This window comes from Sceloporus occidentalis, unplaced genomic scaffold (genome assembly GCF_023333645.1).
Source record: "Sceloporus occidentalis isolate IW3139 unplaced genomic scaffold, rSceOcc1.0.p SCAF_5, whole genome shotgun sequence".
Taxonomy (NCBI): Eukaryota; Metazoa; Chordata; class Lepidosauria; order Squamata; family Phrynosomatidae; genus Sceloporus; species Sceloporus occidentalis.
The window spans coordinates 86,647,494-86,667,697 of NW_028316985.1; the positions used below are offsets into that span (position 1 = coordinate 86,647,494).

The 20,204-nt window shown below is 38.5% G+C and overlaps 1 protein-coding gene across 4 annotated transcripts in view; it reads right to left on the bottom strand.

Moving 5' to 3' along the window:
- Nucleotides 1-5,314: 5,314 nt before the first annotated feature.
- CACNA2D1 (calcium voltage-gated channel auxiliary subunit alpha2delta 1) overlaps nucleotides 5,315-20,204 on the bottom strand; it is a 463,694-nt gene continuing 448,804 nt past the window's right edge. For 2 of the 4 annotated variants that reach the window (XM_089524632.1, XM_089524630.1), the window contains one exon: nucleotides 5,315-6,799. In XM_089524632.1, the coding sequence (XP_089380758.1) occupies nucleotides 6,683-6,799 (117 nt within the window). In that variant the 3' untranslated portion in view covers nucleotides 5,315-6,682. The remainder of the gene's footprint in view (nucleotides 6,800-20,204) is intronic. The other 2 variants (XM_089524631.1, XM_089524629.1) reach the window with 1 other exon arrangement.

Here is a 20,204-nt window from a genome sequence, read left to right on the forward strand (position 1 = left end):
TTTTTTTTTTTTTGCACAAAAATGTCCAGATATGTTAACAATTATCTTCCAAAATCTGATAATCTCACCCAACAAGGAGGCAACATTTGAAATTATTTGTTCTTGCATTTAAGAACAAAATAAGCAAATAGTCATGTCTCCACTATCTGCAGAGGCTTACCAGATACAAGTGTGAATATAAGAATATCAGGGCCAGGACTATTTGGGGTGGAAAATGCCAAGAAGGGACCAGGAGCATGGGCCGTCACACCACTGATACATGGAGTCCAGCTTCACTTGAGTAATGTGTAAAAGGAACATCTGGCAATGTTTGAATAGGCAATAGGGCATCATCTCCCAGGAAAAGGGTAATAAAATATCTCCATGTCCTTTAAAAGGTATTAAATTATTATTATTATTAAAAAACTCAAACAAATAGCAAGTAACACTTGGGTTGCAAAGGTCACTTTAAAAAGGGGTAGTGCCTGTCTGAACGCAGTAAGGCCAGTGCTTAAAGTCAGTTAAAGGAACAGTATACGAAAACTTACAAATGGCAGCAACACTGTTTTTCTTGTCAAGTTTAAGCAATAAAGCCTCAAGCATTAGAAACATGTAAAGAGATCATACTAAAGTCTTTAAAGGTACAAGACTTAAAAATCTCCACAATCAAGCTCATGAAATATATGTCATGTTAAAAACCTGGTATAAATATGGACCACACTTTGTGTTTTGGCAGTAATGCTGGTTGTTCCAATGGAAGGAATGGAGATGGTTAGGGCTAAGCCATTCTATTTGCCAGCTCTTCCTTTCTTTTCTTTTCTTTTCCTCCCTTTTGAAAATACAGAACTAGAATGATTTAATTGTCAAATAACTCAGCAGGGTCGCATTCTTATTGTAAAATTTAAAACAGTTGAAACAAGTGGTTTTTAAATCCCCTTGGTACAGCTACAAGTTTTAAAGCAAGAATGTTCTGTTACATATGCTGAACATAAGACTTTTTCAAACAATACATTATATAGCTTATGCTCCTCTAGCCAATTATTGTGAAAAATGATTAGTAAAGCCAAGTCTTGTCAGAGAGGGGAGTGCATGAAAATGCATGTCCATTTTGCAAGCTACTTCTTCACCTTATCATGCAAATTATTTCTAACAGCTGAACCTCCACTATTTATAAGGTCAAAGACATTTATAATGGTATGATAAATCATCTTCTGGAATATATATGTATACACACATATATCTACAGTGCATTTTGAAAGCATTAAACAACTGGGTATGGTTTGCATACAATCAGGAAAAAATAAACCTACTGCAAATTGCAAGCAAAAATCCAGTATTGTACAGTCTGAATAAAACATAGGGATGGTTTTCAAGTTGTAGACTCTGCTTTTTGATTCAGTCCTCTCTAACTACTTTACTTTTTAAGTGTTACAGCCAGGGACATGGACAATGCCTACATATGCAGCTTAGACAACTAAAGGTGTTTCTTCTAAAACTTTCTGCACCCTTCCCTGCTGGAATGACTGGCCTTTGAGTCTGATGTCAGATGAGAGGGTAATAAGGGGCCGTATGATGACTAAAGTAATATAGTCTTTAAAATACTGTACTTCATTGGAAAGTATTTTCTTACTGTAAATCAAGACGCCAGTCTTTCCTGGATGTATAATCTTGTAGCAGTCAGTAACAGGGAACAGCTTCTCGCTTGATTAATCAATGGAACAGCTATTCTGTTCTTGCTTCCCACATTTTTTCCCCTCCCAGGATTCTCCTATCTTTCTTGGATGCAACTGAATACAGCAAAGGAAATTGAAGCACTCTGCAGGCTAGGCAAGTATAAGATGTAAAATTTTGGTTGCTTTGAGACTAATACAGCAGTACTTAAACATTTTACACTTAAGACCCCCCTTTACAGTTATCTACATGTAGATGTTGTGACCACAACATAGCATATAGATAAAAATATGTTATTAATTTAGCCTGTGCATTTTCATCCACACATTCATATATATTCATATTTTAACATTTTATAAGGCAATAACATTGTTCAGATTAGAACAGTTTCTTTTAAGTAAATTCAATATTTCACCTAATGGTTGTGTAAATTTTACATATAAGAAGTTTGAGAAGAGGAGGAAGAGAAGGAAGGATCAGCAACCCTTGTATCCACCCTCATTGTTTGAGAACCACTGGACTTTGAAAGGGTTGCTACTGTATTGTGTTTCTGCAAACAACTGGAAAGAGAATTTCAGGCAACAATTGATGCATCACTACACGAAGGCATATCATAGTGAGGATGAGCAAGCTTGTTTTCTGCTGCTCCAGAGAATAGGACTTGGAGCAATGGATTCAGACTGCCAGAAAAGAGATTCTACCTCAACAGTAGAGAGAACTTCCTTACAGTAAAAGCTGTTTGACAGAGGAACACAAAGTGTGGCGGAGTCTCCTTCTTTGGAGGTTTTTAAACAGAGGCTGGATGGCCATCTGTTGAGAGTGCTTTGATTGTGAGGTCCTGTATGGCAGGCGGTTGGAATAGATGGCCCTTGTGGTCTCTTCCAACTTCATGATTCTCATTAATTTTCTTTAAAAAATACTGCAAAATAGCAGAATTTTACATTAAGAAAAATAAAAAGCAGAAACAGTAATTAAATTCCCACTTTTAGTCATCAGAAACAGAATAATCAATGAAACTAAGCCATTTATCAGCAATATCTTAGACATACCGAACAGGAAGTAATTAGAGGTACTAGCTTTAAAAACAATTAACATAGAGCTGGTCTCAAAAAGAAATTGGGAGAATGACAGTAAAAAGGATTGGCAATGCCGTCTGGTAAAAAGCCGAGCGAAGAAAGAATAGCATGCCAGAACAAACGCCTACTGAAGAAGCAAATGTTATTAAAGTTCTTTCCAATACTGAAGAAGATTATATATACAGAAGGATTTATTCAGTGGTTGCACCATAACTTACCAACTGGTTAATGGCCATCTGCACCAAATGTTCACATGGATTTTGGTGTGTGGAAGTGGTATTTAATGAATTTTGTAAAATAATGGTGAAAGACTACCAGAGTGAGACAAATGAAAGCAGAATGCTCTCCTCAGGATGCTATAGAGAGGAAAGAAGGCAAGTCTGAGTGTCATGATGTGGGGGATTAAGACATGGAATCAACATCTCCATCATCCTTTGGTCAGATTTCCTTCAGTACCTGTGTCCAGCCACTGTTGACAGATAAAAAGCTGAACTACACAGAGAGGTGGCCTTATACAGCTTCTCAGTTCCCAAGACACTGCTCTCCCAACTACTATTCCTTGATATAGCTATGATCTTCCAAGACAAAATCAATTCCTGCCAAGATAAATCAGTTTATGATAGAAGTAAGATGAATAGTGATATCTGTTCTTACAAGGTCCAGATAATAGCAAAATTCTACTCTATTTGCTTTGCAAATGAAAACCTAATGAACACAGCACTTAATCTGCCACTGGTCTTCTTAAGTGACAGAAACTAAGGCATAAAGACATGCATAGTGCACACACTCCCCTGCCTCACAAGTACCATCTTCATTAAATATATTAATTGGTGAGTGGGAAAACATCATGTCTCTGAGACTGATAAGTGTAACAGATGCAGCTGAATGTGATCCTCCCGAGTTATTTTTCTTTCATTATTTTGAAAGCAGTGCTTCCTCAGGGTTAGCCAGATTCCCTTCCATCTTTCCATTTACTGAAACGTACAGGACCTTACAAAAAAGAGTTAAGCAACCTTGCTCAAAATGTCATTCTTCTGCAGCCTCTGATTTTAACAGCCATGGTACAAACTGATGGAGAGAAAAATAATTCAGCCCCGGGTTTGGCAAAACCAGAAAATAAAACTTTATACCTGTGTACAAATTTGATTTTTTTAAAGGAACTGATAACATTTTAATGCGCTCCCAATTTCCCCTTAAATGTTTGTATTTAGCATTAGACGAGGGTCATTTGCCAGTACAATGGTTATTAGAGTTTTGCTTTTTGTTTTTTAAAAAGAGGCTTCTCCTCTGGCCTATTCACATTACAAAATTACAGTGCTATTATTCCACTTTAATTGCTATTGTTCCATCCTATGGAATTTGGGGTCTTGTAGATGTACTAGAGCTCTCTGGTTGATAAGTCTAAATACTACTTCTCAAACTACCAGTCCCAGGATTCTATAGTATGGAACCATGGCAGTTAAAGCAGAATAATAGTATTATACTTCTATAATGTGAATGGGCCCCAGTTGAAAGAAAATAATTACATATTGCTGCTTTTCACAGAATTCTACAATATCAGCAAAGTTGCACATTCATTGGTTTAGCTGTCTTGCAATACTGGTTAGTTCTGACAATAAAGGGGGTTGGGACAAAAGAATTCTATCCTGTTTCTACACTATTCTATATTGTTTCATTGTAATTACTTCACTGCTTCGATTAATTACTAGGTTTATATAAAAAGTTTTTTTCTTATTCACAATCAAGTATCACTGTACATACATACAGATTCAAGGCTCCGCATTTATTCAGATTTTGATATTATTTAAGTAAATTCTGGATTTTCCTACTTGCTTTTTTTTTTACTTAAAAAAATAGAGGGGTCAGCTACTATCAGAACTAATTGTAATGGAAACAAGCAAACAAAAAACCCATGAGGTACAAATCTGAGCATACATACTCTTCACAAAAAATCTGGCTGTAGTTTGGTTTCATTTACTTAAAATATCTGCACGCATCATGTCAGATGAGTGTTTTGGCTAGCATAAAAGCTACCTCTTCTCATTTGTGCAGACAGCTAAATGTACCGTAACCCCTTTTCCGCTTTTACATTGCACAGTATATTCAGATATCTGTTTTAAGATAAAAATTGCATCACATTGCAATATTTGGTTTCTCACACAACAAAACAATCACTCAGTTACCTTTGAAATAAACAATACTCTACCATCTAAAGGGCAGGGGCAAAAAAGCAAACTAAAAGAGACAACAAAGCAGCAACTTCATCATCATGCAAAATACCCTTGGAAACCAACGTTCAATATTCACAAAGACATTTTTATTCACACACTTTGTGTCTGAACATTTTGGACAACTTGGCTAGTGAGAAGGACCTGCTCTGAGAACAGGAACCATGACATAGACATTGACAATTGTGCAGTAGAGAATGGATACCAAGATCAGGATGAAAACCATTGTTTTCCCTGCATGAAATTCTCAACAACCTCTCCATTAAGAAATTATGCTGTTCATCTTTCTTTCTCTTTTTTGTCATTGATAAGATTTTTCAATACAAAAATGCAAAAAAATAAAAAAAAGTAAAATACTATTATGAACTACTCAAGCTTAGCTGTTTTCCCATTTGTAGTAATTTGGGGAGAGGAGAAAAAAGATCACTCAAGATAAGGCATTTTATGTTTTGGAGAATCTCTGTAGCTGGCTAGCCCAGGAGACCTCAACGCAGCACTTGCAGGTCCCTTGGTGCCCACAAAGCACCCTAAAGTCCCCCTTATTTTTAAAGCTTTTTTTTAAAAAAACTGGCAGGTAGTGTGTCCTGAAAAGCTAAACACCACCCTCCAAACACCATCTTCATTTTTCCAGACTGCCTCTGGGGACAGGCCCAGAGGCATTTACAAGAAATGCAGATAATAGCTAGAGGCTGGCACTTGGCTCTGCAGCATGCCCCAGTGTCTGTTAAAGCTGAAATTAAGGGTGAAAGAAGAAAGAGGCCTGCCACACCTAAACATGAGGAACAGCAGTAGGAGTGATGATGAAAATCTTACGTCAATGTTGGGAACCATTTTGTGGAGAAGAGGGGTTGGGCACTGTGGAAGGACAATGTGTGGAGTGGGTACTTTAGAGTTTGTTTCTGCATCCTTGTACCCTGGGACCTTGGTCTTTTCTGTACTTGCAGAGGGGGGTGTTTGAGAAGACTATATTTAGGGTGGTCTTCTGCCTAACATGAGCTTGAAGGAGCGATTTTCTATTTTGGTTCTCAGATATGACCCTTCCACCCTAGCTAGGGCAATCTATTTGTATTTTAGCTTCACCTCACTCTTCTTTGAAATGAATAGGTTTTTTTGGCTGCCCTTGCTAAATGTGGATGCCATTTTGTGAACAGGCATGCTCCCATGACAACTATTTTGTGAGGAGGTCAATAACACTTCCTCAAAAATTCTGAATGTGCTCACTAGCCCCCCAAACATTAGGAAAGCCCTGGGCTAGCTACTATGCAATGATTCTTACAGAAACTGAAGTCTATGTTTCGGACATAATTAAGGTTGAAAACAGGCATGAAATACCAGTTCTTTGAATAAGAGGGCTAAGGACATTCCCCTACCCTTACAAAATATAACTCTTAAAGAATAAAGAATGGAACAAGTTCAAAACAAAGATCAAATAAATAGAAAATGTGTAACCTTTTAAAGGGGAGCCCTTTTCACATAAAAGTCTTCAAAAGCACAAAAATCCTGCAATTCCTCAATAAAGCACATATAGAATTCGGTTCCGATGGCCTAGATGATGCAGCATTCACACACATCTATGGATCTGACACGCCAACATGCAGCCACGGTGGGTGCCTTCAGAGTCATTCTGATTAAAAGATATCAATGTATGTTGTCTGAGCAGAATGACCCCCTTTTTTCCAAATGAAATGGTAGGCTTGCTTTGTTACGCAGATTTTGGTTTTAACAGGGTCATAACTGGCAATGTCTACTGCCGGATAACAGCCAGAGCAGGATAAACTGGATTCCTACCATAGACCATAGTGATGGGCTCAGGCCAGAGACCCCACCACAGTCTGTTGAATCCTCCTGTAGGGGAAGAAGAAGGTGGAGAGGAAGAGGGAGAAGAAAAAGAGACGTGTCAGTATTATATTAGTTTGAATTTTATTCAACAGACAAGGAGGTTTGCTACTGACTTAACAGTTTTCTCAACATAAAATAATCTATGGAATTCATCCTCTTAGGACTGACCTCATGGGATTCAGGGTCAGGTAGGATATTTGTACCTAAATTAGAGCTCTCTACCCTATTAAGTTAGCAACCCAGGAATGCTCTCATTATGTGTCAAACCACTCTGATTCCAGGTATTTGGCAACAAATATCTGTCGTTGCCACTCAAACTTCACATACTGTGACAGATGTTACAACTCAACAGCATCAACACCATTGCATGGAACAGAATTTAACCAACTTTCAGGCATGAATTATAATTCATGGGAATTAACACTTGCAAAATAAATTTGCACAAAAGTACAAACCAAACATTGACACCTATAACTTTGTTATAAAAATATAAATTCACAGGGCCACTCTTATAATTTACTATGGTGCATAATAACTACCATTTATACATGCACATTTACAGTATATATAATGCTTAGAACAAATCAGGTTTTCATCCCCAGGTTAGCAGTCACCAAAACTACTATTACAACAGGTTTGAAAACAATGCTAAAATAAATTTGAGATTTGGGGTTCATTTACTCCACCACTGTCAACCCTGATTGGAAGTGGTTCTCTAAGACTCAGTCAGAGATCCACAACATCCTTTATAAGTAGCAAAGCCACATAATGAACCTTTGACTTAATTTTGTAAAATACATGACATAGCAGTAAGCAAAGGTCATATGATTGGAGGTTATTATGCATTGTTATTATGTCTTTTTATGGGAGTTTATCATAATTCAATAGAAGCAGGGGTGGTTGAATCTTTTAATCTCACTCACTCCCATATTTGTGCATGTGTGTGTGGAGGACAGTCAAATTATTTCTATTAAGATTAAGAAGAAATTTGCCGCCTGGAGAAGTTCTTTCAAAACATTAACCAAATGAAATTCTCACCCATCCCCAATCAAAATCCATATGGCATAAGAAACCAATAAAGAGGAGATTCATTTGTGACCTCTATGGTTAGATTCTGTTTGAGCCTACAGCATGTTCTTATGATGGGTCCATGTGTCATGTTGGGTTTAAATAGACTTCATTGGTCCATTTAAATTGGTAGTGATTAAAAAGAGCGATGATTCTGAGGAAATAATTGCTTTGAAACGTTCAGAAAAATTCAAAATTTTATTAGTTACACAGTTTAACAGTTTCTTTAGCTTGTCTTTGTACAGTGGGCCCTTGTTATCTGCTAGGGTTTGGTTCCAGAACCTCCTGTGGATATCAAAATCTGTAGATGCTCAAGTCCCATTAAATACAATTACCTAGATGTCCTTTATATAAAATTGCAAAATCAAGGTTTGCTATTTGGAATTTATATTTTTTTGAAGATTTTCAAGCTGTGGATGCTTGAATGCGTGGATAAAAAAACCTGTGGATAAGGAAATTGTTTCTTTATAACTTTATATGTGTTCCCTTACAGATCATGCTCTCACAGACCCTTTATTAAACTTTTGTATCTTACAACCCTTCTGGTTACTAGTGACTCCACTAGTTACCAAACACTAGTTCTCCCACAGGACACTACAACAATATAATTAAGGACACCTTTATCCCTTTCTTGGGTACCTAAAACCCTTTCCATCTATCTCTCACAGCAGCTTATCCTAGCCTCAATCACTCTTCACCCCTCAGGGCACAATAAACATCAACCCCTTCCAAACCTGCTCCTCCCTCTTATATACTCACTCCTGGGAGCAGCCTTCACCTTTTCCTGGCTTTGCTCTCATTGGCTATTGCCAAAGTTCGAATAATAATAATAATAATAATAATAATAATAATAATAATAATAATAATCTGCCTGTTGTCTCCCCAGTATGTAACATAGGAGGTTATCACACCAGCGAGATTCCGCAGGAAAAGGGAGTTAAACGAGATTTAAACCAAAAACAACAACAACAACAACAACAACAAACAAACAAACAAACCCTGAAATCGTACAAGATCTTAATGTTATTTACATATTTCTCACTCCACACAGCAGTTTAGCTGTGTATAACAATGTATTGTGTCATGCACTGTGTGTAAGCAGGACAAATATTATTACTGATGACAGCAGTCACTGTAACTGGGACATTTTTTCAGTTGTGGCCTGCCTGTCAGCCGTGTCCCTGAAAACATGTTCAGTCTGCTATATCTATCCAGGAAACTGTGGTTTGTGGAGAGGAAAAGTAGATTTATTCTGTGAACTCAACAAAAATTTTCAAACATTTAGCTAGTTTTTGGGAAGCTATTGTCTCCACTGATGGCTTATATTTGCTTTATTCATCTTTAAATAATCTTTTCAGTTTTCCTCTTCACAAGTTTAGTGTGTCTATTTTAGTTTTAATTTTTATTGCTTTCTTCTGCAATGCTGACATTGGTTAATAAAATCAATTGAAAAATGGTTGCACTCCATTTGGAGTGAGAATCGTATTAACAGATTATGTTCTGGACTTTTACAGTTATTTAGCTTGGCTCCATCTACCTACTTTTTGAGTCTGCATCATGTCATCTTGTAACAGTTTCATTCAGGAAACTAAACAGAGAGCTCAACTGGTCCTTCTTCAAGTGGGAATAGTTATTAAAATATTCTTTTCCCCCAGCACATTCAGCTCTGAAGTGTATCCACAAAGATTCAGTTTCCAAGCAATGGACAGAGTCACAAAACTTCCTGATATGAAATCTGATTTGAGCCTATTATCTTGATGTACGGATTCTACTGAAAATAATCAGTAGGAAAGAGATATGAAAAATTTCAGGATTTCTATTCTTAGTATATCTTAAAAAATTCTACAACATTCCATAAAAATGATACTATAAAATTCACCAAAACAGAGCAATCAGGGATCTATGTGGAGAGCTCCAAGATCAATCTCTTAGGGCATGTCTACATTGGTCATTTATATCATCCTCCAGCCTGTCCATGCTATGCAGGATCAAAGCCCAGATCAGACTCCAGACTGTCTTTACGACGGATGGCCAGTTCTGCATCAAAGCTGGGCATTCCTACCTTAAACTATATTTTTTAAAAAACCTTACCTTTTGCTCCGGATCTTCCAAGAAAAATCAGGACACTCCAAAGTGATTCTGAGCATGTGTTTACAAGTGCATAGTGCTCTGCTGGCTGGTGCCACCACTGTTGGTATGAGTCACTACCTCTGAGGTTACAAGCACCCAGCCATGGGATTGATGCCGGATGCCTTGCTTTCGACTTTAGAGGGTGTGAGTTGTGCCAGTACCAGTGGTGCTGAACAGCACAGAGGGACACAGATGAAGACACCACTTTGGAATGCCTAGGTAATGGAGTGGGGGGATTCAAGGCAGCTTCAGGCCAGAATCCTGCAGAGCAGCCTGGAGTATTCTGGCTAGTGTAGACCCATCCTAAGTCACTCAAAGCCCTGCTGGCACAAGACAAATTGGAGTGAAAGGGGGAAGGAATCAAGCCTTTCCTGTTTCCATCCACACTCCTAAATATTTTCTTCCCATTGATATCAAATAGCTGTGGAAATTCCTTCCTTTGGGAGGCTCAATCAGCTCCTTCTCTGCCCTCTTTGTGCCAGCAGGCAAAGACCATATTATTTAGACAAGTAGCAGAAGGACCTTTTAAAGGGTGTGCTCTCAATTCATCTTTTAATTATTTTTAAATGTTATAAATTAATGTTCTAATAGGAATGCTTATTTAATGATTTTAAAACTTTAGGTTATTTCACTTGTACTTTGTTTTAAATACCAGGATGCCATACCAGGAGAAAAGTGGGATATAAATTCAATAAATAAATAATTAATAACTAAATATTTCTCCCAAGGAAAAATAAAAATATAGTATCCTCCCCCAGTGCTTGTATTTTAACCACTAAGCTGGTTGTAAATGCTTTAAAAGTATAAGAAGGGCACCAAAATTGAAAATATACTGTATGTGGATGCACCCCTCAGGATGCTTTTAGTGAATGTACCTGATAGTTTAGTAAAGCTGGCAGAATAAGATATTTTGAAGTGCTTCCCTGAGGGAGGTGAGCATAAATTAAAATTATTTTTCAAATGACTGCATGATATTTGTTTATCTTGCATCAAGCTATTTTTACTCACAAAACACAAGCTAAAAGTTTATTCCCCATAAGTGCAGAATAAATTCAACAGAAAGGTTTCATGAAACTTAATTGTGAATAACTCAGACATGATGATGCCAAAGAGCTTCAGAGATCTCCTTTTAGAAAGTTCTTGAGAAAACCTCATGAATCACACTTTTGAAAAGTCATATGGAAACTTCTTTAAAAAATTAAAATGCAAGTACAAATGTAAGTACAAATGTCTGACTCACCATATATATATATATATATATATATATATATATATATATATATCTCACTACATGAGATCATTTGATAATGACTCTATCCTTCCTTTACTCTGGGACAAAACTAGAAAAATAAATAAAGTTGTTGCAAATTATTGTTGTGGTTAAACAAACCCCTTGACTCATGTTTCCTTCTCTATGGATCTCGGTAAAAGAAATTCAGAAAGATGATGAATTAAGTATGAAGTACACTTCTGATCTTCTCCTCAGAAATCGTCATGTAATTCTAATAAAAGGAATTCCTGAGACATAACAGGATCTTTCCAACATGGAGAGGGCTGAAAAACATAGAAATTGCTATATTTCTTTTTTTAAAAAATATTTAAATTTTAGTAAATATATACACACATACATCTATGCTATGTTTCTAAAATCTTTTTCCCTGCCTGCAGTGGCAAAAGCCACCCAGTTGGGGGAAGGAAGTTTTGCAATGTTATTTTTCCATTAACTTGGGAAATTACTTTTTCCATGTTCTGCAGATGCCTAGGACTGAGTCCTAGCATATCATATATTTCTGCTCTCCCATCTTTCAGGACTCACCTAGTGAGGGGGCCTTGCCAAATTATGGCCTGAGAAGACCAAGAGTAACTGAGAAATGTTTGACTATATCACTATGGTTTGGTAAAAAAGGGCATCCTCCAGCACTTTCCTGAATCGCTCCCTCCACAATGACCATAAAAAGACTTAAGAAGATATGATCCTTAAGAAGATATGAGCAGCCTCCACCAAGATTTTAATACATGACCTACCCTTCTTTTTGGGGAGGTATGGCTTTGGCGGCTGAAGCTCCTTTCGTAAAACTAGCCCCCCAAGAGTAACTTTTTATGAGATCTACTTTTAGTTTACTATATAAACATGCAACCCCTTTCAACCATGGTGCAAAATCTTCAGATATTACTGGATAGCAATGTGGGTGCAATCTTGGGGCAGCAACAATGCAGCTGCATAAAGAAAAGGGGAAAATGGTACCCTGCCTGCATTTCATGACTGGACTTGCAAATGAATCTAATTTCAACACTGATAAGAAGTGTAATGAGTTTTATTAGGGGCATCAGGATAAGCTATGTGATATACACTGCTGCAGGCCTTGAGGTCAACACCTAAGAGATGCTGCCTGGTACATTTCAGTGAGACTTTGCAATCAATGAAACACTCAAGGCTAAGCAGGCAACAAAATATATAAGATTTCATGAAATGTGACTGAATGTGGACATGTATATCTGATTACAGAAAGTGTAGTAGCAATATAGAAAGAATTTACAAATCACCAGGTAGAGCAATAACACTACCACCCTTGTGATGTTTCTCCCATATCACTGGTCATAGTGAAGGTGTTCCAACCCAGCAGCACACATAATCCTGACAGCAACAGAGCTGAATTTGTTGGGGCTGGGGTTGACATGGTCCATACGATCTAGAAGAGTCATGTGATAAACCACAATCTACACATTTTATAGCAATGGTGTGGAATGTGAAGAAAACATCACTAAGATGATGTTTTCAGATACCTTAGAATAATGTGCTGACCAGCCCTAAGGGATTTCTTTGTAAATGTTACTTAGGCCTCTAATTCACCCTGCCTTTGTTTGCACAAATGGAACAATATTGTAGAAGACCATTGGGATGAATCTATTTGTTCACACTGTTTTTTACTTCATTATTTTCTTCTGCCCACAGCATTTGTTGTTAAATCAACTCATTCCTGATTAGTCTCCCTACTCTTACATAAATCTCCCAAACCCTGAACTCAGGATAAGCCTTTTCTCTCTTTAATCTCTTCATTAATCACAGGGATCACAGTTGTTTACCATTTCTTGCCTGGGGATGAGATAGTCCACTTTCAAATGTATGTTAATATTGAGTAGTAGCTGGTCAGTTCCAAAACTGCTCAAAGAAGTATGTGTTGAGTTTTGAATCTGACATGATGTTCTTTAAATGATTGCTGTAAATATTTTTTGTTCAAAAAATTTAGTCTCAACTTTACAGAGTAAATCATTTTGGGGTCCTTTCACAAACTGAAAAGTTGTGTATCTGTATAAAATAAGGGGAAATTAATAAAAGTTTTGCTGCCTTAATTAATTGGGGACATCTTGCTTGTTGACCAAAATGTTCTTCATTGATTCATCAAAGTGAGAGACTAAAATGTGCAGCTTTAATTCTTATTCTTGGCACCGTCCACTGCCTGATATTTAATATTACCCATCTATTTCCCACCAATGCTTATCTGAAAGCAGGAAGCACTGTCCAAGTAAACAAGTACACTCAGCAAGTCAAGTACAGCATCAATTTTTAACATAATGCTTTGCAGGTGCCCTATTGAAATAATCATACTAGTAGAATGAACAATGGATGAAATTCTTTGCCAAATTTCTTTTCTGAAGGAAGCAATGAGTGATTTTAGTCATTCTCTTCTAGCTGTAGAAAGTCTTTGAAAACTGCAGTTTTTAATGTTATTTTCTGTGAAGAAAAATGCTGTTTTCTCCACAAAATAGCAAATAGAATTGCAAAATTGCTTACCAGTACAGGATTCTTCTTGGATTTTTTTTTACCATTTATTTGTTTATTTATTTCAAATATTTTCCCCATCTTTAGAAGGAACATCCACATGACATATTCATATCAGCACACACAAGCCCAAATCCTACTGGTGCATGATGCCAGCATAACTACACTGGCAAAGATATGAGGCACAGTGTGGCATGAGGAAAAAAGGAATTGGAGAACTATGTAGCAGATTTTGGAAGACTTCCCTCATAGTGCTGCATGGCAATGAAAATGAAGCAATGGGGTTTTGGCCAACAAATCCAGTACTGCCAACAGGACAGATTTATTGCTAAATCAGTACATGGTTGTCTAAAATTGATATCAGGACAATGGACAAATCAATATTTATGTTAGTGTTCTTTCTTCCAAGAATCAACACAATTAAAGACCTTAACCCAATGTCTTACACTAGCAGACTAGATCTTTTTCATTTGCCTCCTGCTACCTCTTGTGCCACCTGAAAGCCTTGTGCAGATATTCCCCAGTCCTCCAGAGCAGGCTGGCTGGGGGAAAGCTCTAGGGAGAACTTATCCCTTCCTGGTTCTGTTGATAGTAGCAGTTCTGGACAAAGGCTTCAACAAATGGACAAGACAGGAAACAGTAACATGGTTATATGCCTTAATTTAAGTACAGAAGCAACCTATCAAAATGGGGACTAAGGTCCAAATAACACGTGGAACTAATGAAATGATATTTTGTGTGTTTTAACAATTAAATAAGACAGGCCAAAATAAAGCTGCTTCGGATCACTTTGGAGGTATGCTGTTTAATTGATGCATGCGTCTTAAGAGGCCAGAAGCTGCACCAAAGCCACGTTCCAGTCTTAAGAACTGCAGCACAGCTTTGGCACAGCTTCTGGCCTCTTAAGATGCATGTGTCATTTAAACAGCATACCTCCAAAGTGACCTGAAGCAGCTTTATTTTGGCCTGTCTGTTCGGACCCATAGTCATTTGTATTGCAGTTTATACCTTCATTAACATTAAGTCAGAGGAACAGCTCCCATTATATCTAATCAGAGCCCACACATTCACATCACATAATTGTGAAGGTTTAAATCCAGTGTTTGGAAAGTTACGTTGCTTTTGTTCATGCTAAAGGCTTTCTCAAAACCTCATTATTGGAGAATATACCCATAAGAATATGCTTACCAGAAGGCGTTAATCAAAATCTGCACCAATATTCTTATTAAGTAGGATCACAGGAAGCTGCCTTATATCAAGTCAGGTCATTTGGCTGTCCAGTTCATTATTGGCAGTTCTGATTGGCTAGGGCTTTCCAGGATTTAAGGCCACCTGGAAATTCCTGGGATCATCCATGCAAGTATTAATGAGAGTCAATACTGCTTAATGTTAGTGTGTGTTTGCGTGTGAGAGAGGCAAAGAACGAGAGAGAGAGTAAGAATTCCATGGAGATGGCTATTGAAGAAAGAAGGGATAAACTTCTAAAATCACAAGAGATCTTTTTCAGACTCATGTGGTTATGATTCAGATGATATTTCTTTATCTCTTTACTTTGATTTCGTCCTCCCATTGTGCTTATTCAAGTCCCATGAACCTGTACGGCTATACTGAACATACCACAGAAGATTAGAAGGGGATGCTGGAAGAGTGCCCAGATATCCTCATTTGCCATAATCTCCTGGCATAGTAGTATACCATGGTGACACATGTGCTCACATGAAGAAGTTTGTGTGTGAGGACTTACATATGGCCCAACACTTCTGGGCATGGCATTACGTCTATTCAAATTCAGACCAAACAAATTTAATTTCTTTTTAAAAAAATGTGCTTGCCCTTTTCCTAAAGGATGCTGCAGGATATAAGTTTTAAATAAATTATGCATTCATATAGTATATAATGAACAAATGTACACAACATTAAGTTCTGTACCAAATTATTTATAACCATGAAAGCAACAAATACTAAAAAAAATAAAATAGGGTTTTTGTCACTGAAAACATAATCCCGGCAGATGAACGCCAGATATCCATTACTTTTTAAGTAATTAAGTTTAACTTCCAACAATTAATACATACCATCAGAAACCAATTTCTAGACTTTCTCCTCTTTCAGATGCTGTTGGAGATCATCATAATGATGTCTCCCTCTAGTGGTTATTTGGGGGATATAAAGCAAGGGGAAAGACAGCTGGAACATGTCTAGAGTGATGACAATATTCTGGAAATGTCCCTGTTGCCTTCAGCCCAAATGTACCTTTCCACTCCAGGATGGATCACTGATAAATGGAATCCTGCAACTCTGAAGCAGAACCTGGCTTTGCACTGCACAGATTAGATGGTCACAAAAATTTTCATCTATGTCTTTACTTTTTAAATGGACAAAGAAATAACAACTAAAAGTTCATGCTGTTGCTTGAAAATGAGAGATTGGTACTTATTGTGAAGGTTCATTCTTGGATGGCAATAGAAGCAATATACCCACTCATGGGTTATTCCTCACATGTCAGCCGTAGATTCATGTGTTCAAAGTTCAAGGTTCTTCTTCTGTTTTGACTTTTGATTTCCTTCACTGACATTTTCAGTGAAAAACCTGCTAATCCTCTAAGCAGAGATTGGAAAGTGAATTTTATGTTGAAACCCTGTAGTCATAATATATTTGGGCTGAAAAATCAGATCTATTCTAAGTGTCAACATATCTTCCGCAAACTAAATAAATCTGGATTTATTGAAAGCTCTGCCAGTTCTGACACCTATCTTGCAGAGGTTATTGCCACAAAGAAAACCATACTTTGCAGTTGCATTAGACCCTGGTTTAATGCCTCTGGTATGTCTGGGTGATGCCGTGCCTTCCTTATGGATAGAACCCTCTGAATTAGCAACAGAACTGGAAATGCATGAACAAGACCTGGGGTGTATGGTGCCATCAAGGCATCTTGTTGCTTTGCCCCTTTGTTTCCATCTTAGGAAAAATACCTGATTAGCTTGTAATTCTCTGCAGAAGTGAATAAATTTACTTGTAAAGGGCCGAAAAACATCTGATTCAAAGCCTGTTCTCCCACACAGATTTTGTGCCTGCCTAAATAGTCTGCCTATACATTCAATAAACCCTTTAAATACATCTCTGTTAGTGACTTCTGATTTCTCTGCCCAATGAAAAAATTGTTGGGCTTTTTGATCACAACCCCACCCCACTTGTTAATATATGATTTTTACAGTCAAGCTGTCTGTGTGAATGTGTACATCCTGTCCTTGTAGAATCCTTGAGAACCCTACCAGTGTAAGCGGCACTGTTTTCAGTTCAAGTAATTTATGTTGTGACTCTGATCTTTCTTTGACCATTCTCCCTGGAACAAATGACAGCTGTAGTGAACTACCCATCCAGAGAGAGGTCTATCCATCATCATAATCACTTTCATTTGTCCTGTGAATGGCCCTCCTCTGTTCAAGGGTCTGTCTTGAATCCACCATCTTAGTTTCTGTTTCAGATCTCACAGAAGACTTATTCTACAACGTCTTTTCTGACCTATTAACTAACTGTAGTGGAATCAGTAATTGTTGCAGTTTTCTGGTGTGAAATGTTGCCCAAGGAACAACCTGAATTGTTCATAATTAGAAGACCTAACATTCTAGCTAGATGCATCAGATCTGCTATTCTTCAGATTATTAACTTCCTGACTTATTCTTTTATCTTTGCATTTCACTCTTGGGACATATAAAGATAATCTTTGTTTAACTCTGCTCCTGAATGTATAAGGGCCATTGCTGACTCTAGGTGATTGTATCAGAAAATTCACAAGAACCCATGTTTCTGTAAAATGTCTGTTTTTTCTACATCCCTTTTGGTCTGGTCTCTAAATTTGGTCAAATATCTTCCAAATAACGATAAAGCCAAATTTCCTTTTGCTTTTTCATTCCTCTTCCCATTATCTTACTTTATGCAGATGACAGTCAACCCTCAGTATTCATGGGAGATCTATTCTGGAACCACTCCACCCTGGATACCAAATCTGCGGATGCTCAAGTTCCATTGTTCCCAATGGCGATGAATGCAGGCGGCTGTGCCACCATTAGAGACAATGTAACTTTAACGGTGACACGGCCATGTGGCAGCATCGCTATTAGGGATAGTCCCTGTTGTTCCCAGTGACAGTGCATGCATGCAGCTGTGCCACCATTAGAGACAACAGAATTCATTGGCCCCAATGGTATTATGGGTGCATGTATGCACTGCCACAGGGGACAACGAGGGCTGTTCCTAATCGTGGTGCAACCACATGCACATGGAATATTGTGGGCTTGCCATCCACAGATGGTTGAATCTGTGGATGGCAAGCCCACAGATACTGAGGGCTGACTGTATAAGCCTTAGGGCAGGGACCAGCAAATTGCCTAGGTAAGCTGATCTAGGACCATTTTTGGCGAATAGGTGAATTATAAATGCTTCAACTGGAAGGAAAAGAGGTGGAAAAGAGATTCCACCTAAACATTAGGAAGCACTTCCTGACTGTAACAGCTGTTTGACAGTGGAAAACACTCCCTCGGAATGTGGTCTCCTTCTGTGGACGTTTTTAAATAGAGGCTGAATGGCCATCTGTCAGGGGTGCTTTGATTGTGCATTCCTGCATGGCAGGAGGTTGGACTGGATGGACCATAAGGTCTTTTCCAACCCTATGATTCTAAATGAATGAATAAATTATTCAAAATAAATGAATAAACTCCAAGCGATCTTGGATGAAACAGATTTTCTTGACCCATTTCAAACTGGCTTCCGGGCAGGCTATGGAGTTGAGACTGCCTTAGTCGATGATCTCCGTCTGGGCATGGACAGGGGAAGCGTGTCCCTGTTAGTGCTTTTGGACATCTCAGCGGCTTTCAATACCATTGACCATGGTACCCTTCTGGAACGTCTGAGGGAGTTAGGTATCGGGGGCACTGCGCTCCAGTGGTTCCGTTCCTACCTCTCGGGTAGATTCCAGATGGTGCAGCTGGGGGACGTCTGCTCCGATAAGAGGGAACTTACATCTGGTGTCCCTCAAGGAGCTATTTTGTCCCCCATGCTATTTAACATTTACAAGAAACCACTGGGAGAGATCATCCGGAGATACGGGATGTGGTGTTATCAGTACACTGATGACACCCAGATCTGCTTCTCTGTGCTCCCGACTGATGCAGTGACTAGGGATGGCATCTCTCATCTAAATGCCTGCTTGGAGTCAGTAATGGGCTGGATGAGGGAAAACAAACTCAACCTGAATCCAGAGAAAATGGAAGTACTGGTGATAGGGTCCCCAGGCCCAGGTAGTGAAATTTGTCCACCTGTCCTGAATGGGGTCACGCTCCCCCTGAAGGACTCAGTTCGCAGCTTGGGAGTGTTTCTGGATTCGTCGCTCCAACTGACATCTCAGGTGGATGCAACGATCAGAAGCGCTTGTTATCAGTTTCGGCTGATACGCCACCTGCGACCCTGCCTGGACCGGGGGGACCTTGAAACTGTAGTACACGCTCTGGCAACCTCTTGATTGGATTTCTGTAATGCGCTCTACATGGGGCAACCCTTGTACCAAACCCGGAAGCTTCAATTAGTGCAGAACATGGCTGCGAGATTGGTCACTGGATGTTCCAGGGCAGACCATATAACACCTATCCTAAAAGATCTCCATTGGCTGCCTATTCGCTTCCGGGCCCAATACAAGGTGTTGGTAATTACCTATAAAGCCCTAAATGGTTTGGGCCCAGGGTACTTGGAGGACCGCCTCCCCCCATATAATCCGCCCCGCACACTCAGGTCAGCCGGGAAGAATCTGCTGAAGGTCCCAACTGCGCAATATGCAGTGACCTCGCAAAGGGCCTTTTCCATCTCGGCCCCAAAAATGTGGAACAACCTTCCTGACGAGCTCCGTTCCACCACCTCCCTGGATCTTTTCAGAAAGAACCTTAAGACCTTTTTCTTCCACCAAGCTTTCCCCCCATGAGATGTGATATTATGCCCTCTCCCCCTATTGTGTAACGATTTTCGCAATGTTTTTGGATCAATTCAACTAAGCTGGCTGTGTAATAGTTTTTAATATGATATTTTTTACATTGTTTTTATTGATATGTATGTATTTTTATGTTGAATTTTAATCTGTAAGCCGCTTTGATTATCACGGAAAAGTGGGATAAAAATAAAATCTATTATTATTATTATTATTATTATTATTATTAAATAGCCAAGCAAGCTCTGTCTTAGTCCTGTTACATACTGATAAACTTTCCTTTTAGAACTATATAGCAGACCTACTTATTAAAAGAACCATCTGATGCCCCTGGTGCAGGATTCATAGTGTAGTCAAACAGGCCCGAGTCTAATGGATGTCTAGATGGAAGACTGCCTTCTGCTTTTTCAAACCAATATGGGATTGATAGGCACTGAGGCATCAGTTACATGCTGGTG